The following is a 13,491-nucleotide window of genomic DNA, read 5'->3' on the forward strand; positions in this document are numbered from 1 at the left end:
GAAAATAGAAAAAAAATTTCACATGGTAGCAAACAAATGAGTTAGTTCTACCTTTCCCAAGTACGGAGAGAAAGAAAATAATATAGTAAAGGACTGAGCCTTAAATAGTTTTTAAAAGAGAAAAGGAAAATTTTGACAATAGCAACAGTAAGATTGTAGTGTGGAGGAGAAATTAGTAGGTGAAGCAAAAACTAGAGAACAGAGGGCTAAAGGTAATGGGGAAAGTTCGGTGAGTTTCACCATTGGCTTGCAACTGATGACCTGCCTTGTGTTAGAAGATGACAGTGAAATCCTTACCTGGGATTGAGTTTAATTACTAAATGCTTCATATGTACCTGTAATAATATTACTGAGCTCTTCTAACTTTCTTCTTTTCTCTTTATACTCTCGTTCTGCCACCTGAAGTTGTGGAAGACACTCAACTAGTTCTTCTTCCTTTTCTTTGTTAATTTGTGTTTCCTTAACAAATATTTCCTTTAAAGAAAATAAAATCAATTGAGAAATATAATTTTGGATAATTCACACAACAATTTAAAGTAGAATATAAGTTTTTTGAGGGAAAGAGTTTTGTCTGTCTTGGTCTCCTATCCTGAGGTACATAGAAAGATATATGGCATATACTAATCTTTTAATAAATATTTGTTCCCTGACTCACTGACACTCTGACAATCCACAAGGTAAGGAGGTTAGATTCAATTGGTTCTCTAAAGATCCCTTCTGCTTTAAACCTCTTCTGCTATATCTCTATGAACACTACCATGTATACAGCCCAAAAACATATCTGAGAAAATTTCCTTCAGTAATATTTTACCAAAAAGAGGCAGATAAACAGAATACACTTCTAAGAAATGTTGGATGTGAGAAATGGGAAGAGGATTGAAGTAATTGGATATAATGTTAAAATAAATGGGTAAAAAGTGCCCAAAGCAAAACATGAAGATGCCTGCCTACTTATTCAAACTCAAGTTTTGTTTAGTTTCAAATGGAATAATAGTTGGACCTTTCTTAGCAAATCAGGATGGATTTTAAATGGTGACTAAGGCAGAGACCACCAGCTGACATTTAATGTTTGTTCTCTTCTCCTTCAATATTAGGGCTCCTGAGTTTCAGCTGAGCACATGGCTTCTGGCTAAAGTGTGGTTTCTGGCCTTCCCTTGTGGGTGGGTGTGACCAAGGAGTTTGTGAATGGAAGTCATGTGTGCCACTTCTGGGCTCTGCTCCTGCAACAGGAACAGCTGTGTGCTCCCCTGGTCCTTTCCTCCCTCCCCTGGCCAGAGGAGAATGAGAATGGAAGCTACTCCTTGATGCACAGATGTTAGGCTCATGCTGACGATGGCAGAGCCACCCTGCCAGCCCTGGACCCCTTCCCTATGGCCTGGACTGGGAAAGAGAAACAAACATCTCTCTTGCTGTAGTGAACCCTTTGAGCATCTTCCTGGCTGGATGTTCAGACTCACAAAATTTGATTAGGCTACACTTGTCCCAGTTTACTCTTAAAAACTTTTAGTTTTAGTTTTCATTTTTATCCAAGTTGTATGCACACATAATTGGAAGGAAATGCTAAATTTTAGCAGGGCAGTGCCAGGCATGCTTCCCTATTGGGAGGTGTCTGCACAAGACAGCAGACCAGTGGCTGTTTCCTTCAAGCCCACCAAAGTGATACTTCAGATGCAAGAGAGACAGACAGACTCACACAGGTGGGGTTATAGTCTCCCTGGCTTAGAAACCCCATGTTCATATAGGAACTAATATCTCTTGGACATACTTTCCAGATTTCAAAGGGCATACCCACTTAAGAGAGCCACCAAACCCAGGGAAGCCCAATGCCACAGTTTCCCATGGGTTATTTTTCCAGTCAAGATGCAGCATACAAATCAGGAGTCATTATTATACAAGCAATGTTGCTTCATAATATAGCTGATGTTCTACCTTCATCAGGCTATTAGGGGAAGGAGCCAGAAAGTGGTTAACCCAGGACCAGTTTCCCAATAAAAAAGGAAAGAGGGTTGTTAACCCTTTTCACATCTTGCTTATGTTCGTTGTGTTTTAGTATATCTTTGATAGAGTAGTTTTCTTGCACCTTAACTAATACACTGATATGCTGGCTGATATGTCTCCTCCCAAATTGCCATTAGCATCCTTATGAATAAATACAAAGAAGCTAAAATGCATAGAAAAATACCATAATTCAAAAATATCATAATGCAGAAGCAGGAGTACATTTCTCCAGACTGCAACATTTAAGCAGGTTGAATTAAGAAACTCAATCCAGCCAGGTACGGTGGCTCACACCTGGAATCCCAGCACTTTGGGAGGCGGAGGCAGGCAGATCACAAGGTCAGGAGATGGAGACTATCCTGGCTAACATGGTGAAACCCCGTCTCTACTAAAAATACAAAAAAATTAGCCAGGCGTGGTGGCATGCACCTGTAGTCCCAGCTACTCGGGAGGCTGAGGCAGGAGAATCGCTTGAACCCAGGAGGTGGAGGTTGCAGTGAGCCTAGATTGCGCCACTGCACTCCAGCCTGGGCAACAGGGTGAGACCCTATCTCAAAAAAAAAAAAAAAAAAAAAAAAAAAGAAACGCAATCCTGTATTATCCATACTATGTTTTTTAAAAAAGAATAGCCTGTAAATACAAGTTTGTATGTGCATGCATTAATTCATTCCCATTGCCTGTATGCAGCTCAGGTTCCCAGGGCTGCCGTGATAAGAAGCCATTCTCTTGTTCCGTTCTCTGAAAGAGACTGTGGGGTACCAGGTTCAGTGTAGCAAGTTGCTTGCCTGTGGGCTCAGGTTGTTGGAGTGGGGCAGTCAGTCAGGTTCACACGGTCTTCAGATCCTTTCTCATTGCCTCTGATTCCTGAGCCACATGCATATTTATAGGTCAGTAACGACAGGCTCCAGTTTCTGCTCCAGGTCCCCCATCTCCCTGAAGTTGGAGTGTTGGAAAAGAGAGACCGATGCAGATTCCAGTCCACCCTCACTCATCCTGTGAGTTCTAGTTTGTTTTTGCTTCCATTGACTTCCTGTTGGTCTTTCCATCCCAAGTACCTGCCCTGCTGACTTCAGGCCCCAGCACCAGATGTAAAGCTGACAGCCTCACCAGCCTGTGTAACTAAATACCACAGTTGCAGAAGGTCAAGCCCTATAATAAACCCTTTTCCTGGCAGCTCTGCTTCTCTGATCAAATTCTGCCAGACACAGGGCTGTAGGACCCAGAAAAGTGAATGGTCCTTGGCCTGGGCTTGTCCATGCTATATCAGGATGATGTGAAAAATCTGTGGCAATCTCTGATAGAAGATTTACAATGGAGGGCCCAGTATCGGAGCCAGGCCTATGGAAAAGTCAGCCACAGCACTGCCTTGTCGACAACACATCCCAACACTGGGATGTTTATATTATGAACCAGTGACTAATCTAATTAATATTCAGGGCTGTTTTCCTTAGAATGTGTGGGTCAGAGACCCAAATGGTAGTGGGACTTCTCACTATTAAACCTAATGATTTTGCCTTTCCTCCCTGTGACTTTGGGTTCTGTTGATTTAGAGATACTACTGGGGAGAAAAATGGTTCCACCAGGGGCACAACAATAGTTTCATAAACCACAATGTGAGGTTGCTTCCTTCTAATTTTGGGCTCCTCATGCCACTGAATCAAAGGCAGAAATGGGATTACAATGTGCCTGAGGTTATTGGTGCTGATTATCGAGGGGAAATCGGGTTATTGCTATATAATAATGGTGCACAGGCTGTCATTGGCCCATCCCTTTGTGTGAATTAGGCATGGGTGGACACAGCCCTGCAGTGGGCACACAGCCTGGCAAGCCGAGTGCAGGCTGGAGGCTTGTGTGTAGTGGTTTTGCAGTTGATTTTCTTGAGTTTTGCGATCTACCGATCATCTCATCTGCCAAGTCTTATGCTTCTATTTTATGTATCTTGCCTAATTGCACTGTATAAACTTGAGTAAAAAGTTAAATAGGATCCTTATTCCTTATCCTGTTCATGACTCAGATGGAATTGCCTTCATTGTTTTACCAGTAGGTATGATGGTAAGATTATCAAAAATATCTGAGACGCTGACCGCTTCTTAACACCTCTTCGGTTACCATTTTGGTTCAAGCTACCTTCATTTCTAACTTGGGTTATTGCTTTAGCTCCCTAATTGTTCTTCCTATGTCCACCCTTTTCTTTCCTAAATTCCACTCAACATAGAAGCTAGAGTGATCCTAATTAAAGGAAAAACTCAGATTATTTCAGCCCTCCACTCAGAACCCTCCAATGGCTTTTTAGCCCAGACAGAACAAAGGACAAAGTACTTATGATGGCCTATAAGGGTGTGCCTGATCCTCCACTTGGATCTCCCCTTGAAGGCGAACTCACCACACCATTGTGAGGAATGTGTTTACCTCACACATCCAATAGTTGGCTCCTTCAGGGTCAGCTCAGCTATCTAGCCAATATCATGCTCCTTTGAGGCAGTCCCCAGTCAGTAACTAAGCAAGGAGGTGGTACAAGGATGCAGGCAGCCATTTCTGCCCAAGGCAGGCCTCTTCTAACAGGCAATCCTTGCTCCAGAGCTCCCCAGAGAGAGTTTGTCAGGCTACATAATGGCCTGACAGCTTTCCCTGCCCAATCTTGTCATAGATACTTCTCCCTAATATACCTTATCACTCCTAATTCCATCTCAGCATCTGCTTCCTGAAGATGACTCCCACCACCCCAGCACTCCCCAGCTCTTATTCAGCAACCCCACCACCTTGTGGTTCCTTAGATGGGAGGGTCCTGCCTCAGGCCCTTCCTGCCTAGCATGCCCTCTGCCCGGACCCATCTCCTGCAGACATCTGCAGGGCACCCTGCTTCATATTCAGAGCAGGACCCCTCTCTGACTACCCCTATTTACAACAGCACACAGACCGTATCACGTGCACTCTCCCTGTCCCACTTCCCTGCTTGATTTTTCTCTATGCCATTTATCACCATCCAATATACTACTTGTTCATCTCATTTATTTTCATTCCCCCGTGCTAGATAGAAAGCTCCATAAAGGCAGAGTTTTTGCCTGTTTTTCAGAATTTAGAAGAATGCCAGGCACCTAGACTAATGCTTTCCACCCCGCCTCCTCTCCCCCCTCACCCCGTTTCTTCTAACATTGTAGTCATTTGTGTCATCTTTCCTTCATTTGTTTGTTCCCCGAGTTGCGCCGGTTTCTGTTCCACCTCTTCCTATTTTCTGGCCCTCACCTTCTGACATCTCTTCCGTAAGTTTCTACATTTCCATGCTAATAATTTTCCTTTGTACTGCTATTAAATTATTTTTTTAAATTCATAGAAGAATGTTTGATCATAGTATTTTGTTTGTTTGTTTTTGAGATGGAGTCTTGCTCTGTCACACAGGCTGGAGTGCAGTGGTGTGATCTCGGCTCACCGCAACCTCTGCCTGCTGGGTTCAGGTAATTCTCTGCCTCAGCCTCCCGAGTAGCTGGGATTACAGGCGCATGCCACCACGCCCGGCTAATTTTTTTGTATTTTTAGTAGAGACGGGGTTTCACTATCTTGGCCAGGCTGATCTTGAACTCCTGACATCGTGATCCACCCACCTTGGCCTCCCAAAGTGATGGGATTACTGGCGTGAGCCACTGCACCTGGCCTGATCATAGTTTTTATTTGTTCCATGCCACCATTTTTTCTGACTGTTCTTCATTTGTTGGAAAGTTTTGTTCCTCTTTTCAGTTGTTTTTCTCCTAGTATTTTTGTATGAAAAAATGTGACTACTTTCTTTTGGTTACTATTATTAATTGAAAGAATTGGCTGTCCTTGGGCCAGTCATCTGTAGAGGGTTTCTGCAGGATGTGGCAGGATGGAATGGGGTGGGGGAAGACAACTTGGATCAGGTAAGACTCTAAATTAGAAAATTTCCAAGCTCCCTATTTTCGTCCTGCAGTATGAGATTATTTCCTTCAAATAAAGCCCCTCTTTGGTGTAGCCAAGGCCTCTTCTTCCTTTTCAAACCTGATCAAGTTCAGGAAGGCTTCTACCACCATCCCTGTTCTCAGCTGCTCTGCTAATGGCTGCCTCCGGGGTAGTATCATCGCCTTGAAAAGGTGCATTTTTTTATTGTGTTTCTGTGGACCTGGCACTTCTGGGTACTTTCAGTGCCTTTTCTCTCCACTTCCCCCAGCATCCATGCCCTGTTCTATCTCAGGGTGGCTTTTGGCAGTTCTCAAGGCAGCATGATACCCTCTTTTTAAGGAGCACATCTGAGACTGACTTTACTAATCTCCCTTGCCCCAGCTATTTTCAAGCCAGCTCCAAATGGCTTCCTACACAACTCCACCTGTCTCCAAGGCCGTTGCCAACAGTTCTACATAATATGAAGTGTGATTATTATTATTATTTTTGCTGAAAAAATATTTCTTATTGCTCTGCTTCCTCTTCAGGAAAAGAAGAAAGATCCAGAATGAAATTGTAACCTTTTTCATACTAGAATATTTATTTTACATTTAACTGATTAGAATAGCATGAAATAGTATTCCCCCTCCCCCTCATGTAGTCATCCAAAAGTATTCTTAGATGCAAAATAAAATTTACCTCATACTTGCTTAACTCTTTCATTAACATTTTTTCTTTGTTAACAAATGCTTTCTCCTCTTCTTTTAATTCTATTGTAAGTTTATCAATCTGTGCCACAAATTCACTGATCTCCTGTTCTCTGAAACTGGTCTAATTAGAGAAAAATGAGAATTTGTCATTTCTCTTGTAGTGATCAGCCTTACATTTTCAAATAGCCAGGAAATTAATATCTCTTTGCAGGAGGCCTGCTTCTGATTTCAGTTCATATAATTTCTCAGCAACCACTGAGAGAAATATTTTTTCCTCCAGAAATTAAGTTATTCACCAAGTGATATTTTTATAAATATGACGTGAGGAGTGGGGAGGGTAGAGGACAGTGGGTGAGCAGAGGGTAAATATAAAAGCTTAAAGAAATGATACATGGGCTCCTATTTTTAGAGGTAATTCCCCTAAAGACTAATCTCAAGTAAGTTTCTGGTTACATGCTTCAAAAGCATATTCTACTGTATTTGCTAATTCTCTCTAGTTAATATACAGCAAGTGAATACATTTCCTAAGAAAATTACATAACTCACTCTAAACATGAAATGAGCAGAAAGGAAAATACTTTTTAATAAGATAAGATTTAATTAAATATTAAAGGAGAATTGCTGATATGCAATGTAGGAGACTAATTCTAAGTTCCTTCAGTTCTCTTACCTCGTTAAGTAATTCAATTCGTCTAACTTCTGCATTCTGAATTTTTTCTGTAATAGCTTGTATTTCAGCTTTTATCTTGGCTGTCCAACGTGCATGCTTTTTTCTCAAGCAAGCCATTTTCCACTGAGTTATAACACTAGAGATCAGAGCAAAAAGAATTGCCATTAAATTGACATAGCAGTTTACTAAAAAGATGAAGAAATTCAAAGCAAAACAAGTCATACTATGACTACACAAAATTGTTTGTGCTATTAGTGTTGCAGACTACACACATTGCATGAAAAAGTAAGACAAAACATTAACTACCTCAATTCTGTCTCTGCAAGTTGCTTCAGAGTAAGAAGTTACATCTGCACTTCCAATAGAACAGCCAACAAAACACACCTGGCAGCTTGCCTCCTTCAGGTAAAGGATAGAAATGAGGAAGGCTTGGGGCAAGTGGAAAATGAGGCCCAGGCAGAAATAATAATAGAATTACCTAAATTACCGGATGTGCTACTGATAGATTTCAAACTTCTGCTTTCTCAAATTTTTCTCCACCACAACATTAAAAAGCTACATATTTGAAGAATGGTAAAAATGTGCAATTAGGGCCAAGCGCGGTGGCTCACGCCTATAATCCCAGTACGTTGGGAGGCCGAGGCGGGCAGATCACCTGAGGTCAGGAGTTCAAGACCAGCCTGCCCAACATGGAGAAACCCCATCTCTACTAAAAATACAAACAAATTAGCTAGGTGTGGTGGCACAGGCCTGTAATCCCAGCTACTTGGGAGGCTGAAGCAGGAGAATCACTTGAACCTGGGAGGCGGGGGTTGCGGTGAGCTGAGATCATGCCATTGCACTCTATCCTGGGCAAAAAGAGTGAAACTCTGTCTCAAAAAAAAAAAAAAAAAAAAAGTGCAATTAGAGTCTTTAAGTGCAAATTCAGTAATAACATTGGCCAGACATGGTGGCTCATACCCGTAATCCCAGCACTTTGGGAGGCCGAGGTGGGCAGATCACTTGAGGCCAAGAGTTTGAGACCAGCTTGGCCAACATAGTGAAACCCCATCTCTACTAAAAATACAAAAACTAGCAGGGCAAGATGGTGCATGCCTCTAATCCCAGCTACTCAGGAGAATTGCTTGAACCTGGGAAGCGGAGGTTGTGGTGAGCCGAGATCACTCCACTGCACTTCAGCCTGGGCAACGGAGTGAGACTCCGTCTCAAAAAAAAAACAACAAAAAATTAACTAGGAGTGGTAGTGCATGCCTGTAGTCCTAGCTAATCTGGTGGCTGAGGCATGAGAATCGCTTGAACCTGGGAGGCAGAGGTTGCAGTATGCCGAGATGGCACCACTGCACTACATCTTGGGCGACAGAGCAAGACTCTGTCTCAAAATAATAATACTAACAATAACAACAACGATAATAAAATACAGCTAAGTATAAGAGCTTTTTAGCTGCACTGATCTTAATACAGTATTTTACATGTATCATCTCATTTACATTCACAGCTACTTTGTAACGTAGGTACTGTTATCCTTCCCCACTTTATAGGGATGGGAGCAAAGAGAAGTTATTAAATAACTTAGCCTTGGTCACAGAGCTAATAAGGTCAGCAACCAAAGCAGGCCATCTGCAGAGCCGGTAGCCTTCACGCCACCTTCCTCTCTTACCATACCTGTCACCTCCCCTACTGGTTCACAAAGAGGCCTGAATGAGCAAAAGGCATTGCACAAATATTAGCAATTTTACTCTTTGGTGACTGCACTTGATTGAAATGGAAAACTTTGATTCTGTTCAATGCCAAAAAAAAAAAAAAATCAAATTAACCAACACATCTAGATCCGAGATAATTTACACATAATTTAGGAAAATCATTCCCTTGGGTTCTAGTAACAACAAGTACTCTGCACTGTTCATTAAGATAACATATACTGCTCATAACACAAAACACAAATAAACTTTTTTTTTTTTTTTTTTTTTTACCATCTCTGACTTTCTCTTTCCAGGTTAGCACTCAGGATTTTGATTTGTTGCTGATACACTGTTTTTGTTGCTCTAAAAAGAAAAACATATGGATTTTGCATTTATGGGAGCTGTTAGAATACACAATAGACTCTATATGCATAATTTGTATGCTCAGTAAGGCTATAGTCTATTTGGAAGACAAAATAAGCCTTGTGAAACAACTAAACATTTCAGTGGCAGACTGATAGACAATTGCAATTCTATGTTAGTGCAAACTGATTCTGCAACGGTTGTGGTGAATAGCCAAGGATAGAGAAGAGATTTCTGGGGAGGCAACTGATGAAGGGTTAGTAGAGGTTAATGTTTCTCAGAGGGAGGAATGTGGATTGTCAGAATGGAGGTGCAATCTTACCAAGGAAAGGGTGTCATCATTTGCAAATACAGAGAGGGAAGGAACAGCAAGTCAGGCCTCTGTTATGACATAAGTTAGGCTTGCTGTATACAGAGGACATGAAGGAAAGAATAACCCTATGACACAAGAGGAAGTAAGGTCGACACATTGTTGAGGAACTCCAGACCCTAGATTGAGCACTGATTTGATATAATATACAATTCAGAAAGCCAATATAGTTTCTTGAACTGGGGAAAAGTACTAACTAAGGATAGAAGATTTTCTTGTGGTAGGATGGACGGAAATGTGAAGATTCCAACATAGGTAACAGAAGCCTTTATTTTTATACCCCGCCCCGCCTTTTCCCTATTAAGTGCTTCTTGGACAGAAATGAATTGAAAGCCACATAAGTAAAATGCTGCTTTATATCTTTTGAAAGAAATATTCATAAATGAAACTTAGAATAGGAAACACTCTTAAATAAACTAGAAACATACCTGTTCTCGTGTTTCTTTCTCTGTTTGAAACTGTAGTATGGGCTCTCAATTTCCTACCAAAATAAATCTAATATCCTCCTCTGGATCTCTAAGGCTCCTCACAATTCACCCCAACCTTACTGATTTTGTTTATTTACATATTTAATGTAATCCATAAAGAACTTGAACCAGTTTAAAATAAAGCAACAATAATATTAAAAAATCCTAAATGGATAATAACATTGGGCCACAAATTTGGCTTTGAGATTCCTGGTGACCAGAGCAATTATGCACAGCAACTGACTATAAAATTTGCATTATTCATGAGGAACATAAAACCTGATTCAGTCCAAATCGATCTTCCTCCTCTTTTATTAGTAGTTCATAGTTTTCCTTATGAAGCTGACATAATTGGAAACAGATGTTTGAATATATTATTTAACAATATGGGGACAACCATTCAAGGAACCTATGCTTCCTGTCACATTCCAGATATCTGTTGGTATGTGCTTGAATTTTCATCACCACCTACCTTAGTTCTATAAGCTGGCTTCTTGATTGTCCTGTATTTAAATCATGTGTCTCCCTTTGTGTGGTGATATCATTCCCCCATATGATGAGCACAGAAAAATCTGACTTGCTTTTAAAGGTCTAGTTCAAATTTTAAATCCTATACAACGAAGGACTCCTTGATTTCACTTTCATGCTTGACTGTTTTATATAATTCACTGTCATACATGGTTTATTTTTCACCATCATATGTGGTTCATTAATTATTTCATATGTGTTAGTCTTGCTTCTCTGCCCAACTGAACTATAAGCTGCCTTATGCTCAGTCTTAATGTGTACAATGGTAGAATATTTACATAGGTCATTTTGACAATCATTATAAAAGTGAAAAATATACATCCTCCTTTGATCCAGCACTTCAACTTTTAGGACTTTATTACAAAAAAAGTCATATGGGTAGAGAGAGAGATGTTAACTTCAAATATTTGTAATATAGGCAACAGACAAAAGTAAATCTCCATCAATAGAGTGCTGGTTAAATACAATATAGTATAATGTGTATTATACTATAATCTGCATAGAATACTATGCGGTTGGAGAAAAGATTGAGAAAAGATGTATATATATATATATTCTCTTTGTTTTGAAATAGTTTCAAACTCAACAGGTAAGCATAAAAAAATAGTACAAAGAATTCCCATATATCCTTCACCAACTTCTCCAAATGTTACCATTTTACCTTATTTGTTTTATCATCCTCCTAGGTATAATTTTAAGTGGAACAAATTCAGTTATAGTAGAGTATAATCCAATTTTTGGATACATACATATAAATATATATTTGAAAGCATATATAGTAAACTGTTAACAGTGATTATGCCTGTGGAGAGATGGAGATTTTAGGGTAACTTTTATTCTCTAAGTTATGCATTTTATACTTGAATTTTAAAATCATGTACAGGTATTATTTTTTAATCAGAAAAAAATTAGAATTAAAATGACTCAGAATGCAGAAATGAACATCAATGGGACTCAGTGTTGTGATAATGTTCAGGCACATTCTTGTCACTGCACCCCAACTGGTCCATTCCTGGGGCCCAGGAGCTCCCATAGAATTCAGAACCTGTTTATCCTTTCAATGAAAAAGTCCATGAGAGTGACTTCCAGACTGTGAAACAGAGAGAGCTAGTTATAAACTTCCTTTTCTGTAGTATGTTAGAAATCAACATAGATTTATTGCTATCATTTATTAAAAAATAAATGCAGAGAAAGTAAAGATAAAAAATTTCAAAGGCAACAAAACATACTGTTGAAGTTCCCGGAGTGTGATGAGTCCTTCTTCCATATTTTTGATGTCTACTCTCTTTTGTGACAGAAAGTATTCTTTCTGAGAAATAAATGTCAGCTGTTTCTGATTTCTATCATGAAAAACAGAGTTATCATTTGTTGAAGGCTGACGTAATCAAATATGCAAACACAAATAAGAATTTCAAAAATAGTTTTGAAAGTTCAGATCATGAGCTATTCGCTACATAAATTATTAAAAAATAGAAACAAAGTCTTTTTGCTAGTGGTAGCTAGATCTAAATTTATGCATAGGATTTTCTTTTTTTCAAATTTTTTCCCAGCTAATTTTTGTACTTTTGTAGAGACGGGGTTTCCCTGTGTTGCCCAGGCTGGTCTCAAACGCCTGGTCTTATGCGATTGGCCCATGTTGGCCTCCCAAACTGCTGGATTACAGGCGTGAGCCACTGCGCCCAGCGTACACATAGGATTTTCATAAAATTTATGAAAATTCCCAAGCCACTGAAAGAACATTCACCACAATAGTAACCACAAAACAACAAGAACAGTTGTGTAGTGCTCCATCTCTCTGAGTGGGTGTGTCTCTCCTAACGTGCTTATCAATTCTGTCATGTTCTTCCGTGGAAGGTGAAGGAGTCAGTCAGACAAATTTTGCATATTGGCTCTACCTCTTAATAAGAGTGTGATCTTAAGCTAACAATTAGCTTCACCTGTGAATAAGCTTCAGTTTCACCAGCTATAAAATGAGAATTACAATGCCTAGCTCAATGGATGAATGAATTTAATAAGATGTAAAGTGCTCCTCTCAGTGTGTGGATTGATAAGGGGTTTTTTTGTTTGTTTTGTTTTGTTTTGAGACGGAGTCTGGCTCTTGTCGCCCAGGCCAGAGTGCAATGGTATGATCTCAGCTTACTGTAACCTCCGCCTCCTGGGTTCAAGCGATTCTCTTGCCTCAGCTTTCAGAGTAGCTGGGATTACAAGCACTCACCACCATGCCTAGCTAATTTTTTGTATTTTTAGTAGAGATGGGGTTTCAAGTAGTTATTTTTTTGTCTCAAATTGCAGGAGAAAATAATGAGGCTCAGAGAAGTTTATAGTCTTGTTCAAATGCCCAGATATTGATAGGAAGCTGCCTGTAACAGAACGTATTTTATCTAAGTGACTCATCTTCCAAACTGCTGTGGACAGAATTGTGCCTCCCCCATCTCCAGAATTTATCTGTTGAAACGTTAACCCCCAACATGATGAAGAAATAGAGAGATTTGGGTAATTTTTACTCTCTAAGCTATACATTTCTATATTTGAATTTAAAAATCAAGTACAGGCATTGCTTTCTTCATGAGAAAAAATTAAAATTTAAAGTGCTTTAGAATGGCAGAAAGGAACATTGTGGGGCGTTAGTGTCATGATAATGTTCGAGCATATTATAAAGATGGGGCCTTTGGGTAAGTGATTAGGTTTGGATGAGGACGTGAGGGTGGGACCTTGTAAAAGAAAGACACCAGACAGACAGCAGATTCTCTCTCTCCACCCCGTGAAGACACAGAGAGAAAGCGGCTGGGTGGCTGTAAGCTAGAAAAGGGCCCTC

The 13,491-nt window shown here is 40.0% G+C and overlaps 1 protein-coding gene across 1 annotated transcript in view; it reads right to left on the bottom strand.

Annotated features, from left to right (window-relative positions):
• The window catches only part of CCDC175 (coiled-coil domain containing 175), a 71,778-nt gene that overhangs the window by 26,324 nt on the left and 31,963 nt on the right, over positions 1-13,491 (bottom strand). The window contains exons 10-14 of the mRNA XM_054448149.2: positions 11,906-12,016; positions 9,240-9,311; positions 7,270-7,405; positions 6,589-6,720; positions 336-474 (exon numbers count right to left, since the gene is read on the bottom strand). Of these exons, the coding sequence (XP_054304124.2) occupies positions 336-474; positions 6,589-6,720; positions 7,270-7,405; positions 9,240-9,311; positions 11,906-12,016 (590 nt within the window). The remainder of the gene's footprint in view (positions 1-335; positions 475-6,588; positions 6,721-7,269; positions 7,406-9,239; positions 9,312-11,905; positions 12,017-13,491) is intronic.

The sequence above is a fragment of the Pongo pygmaeus genome, chromosome 15 (genome assembly GCF_028885625.2).
Source record: "Pongo pygmaeus isolate AG05252 chromosome 15, NHGRI_mPonPyg2-v2.0_pri, whole genome shotgun sequence".
Classification (NCBI taxonomy): Eukaryota; Metazoa; Chordata; class Mammalia; order Primates; family Hominidae; genus Pongo; species Pongo pygmaeus.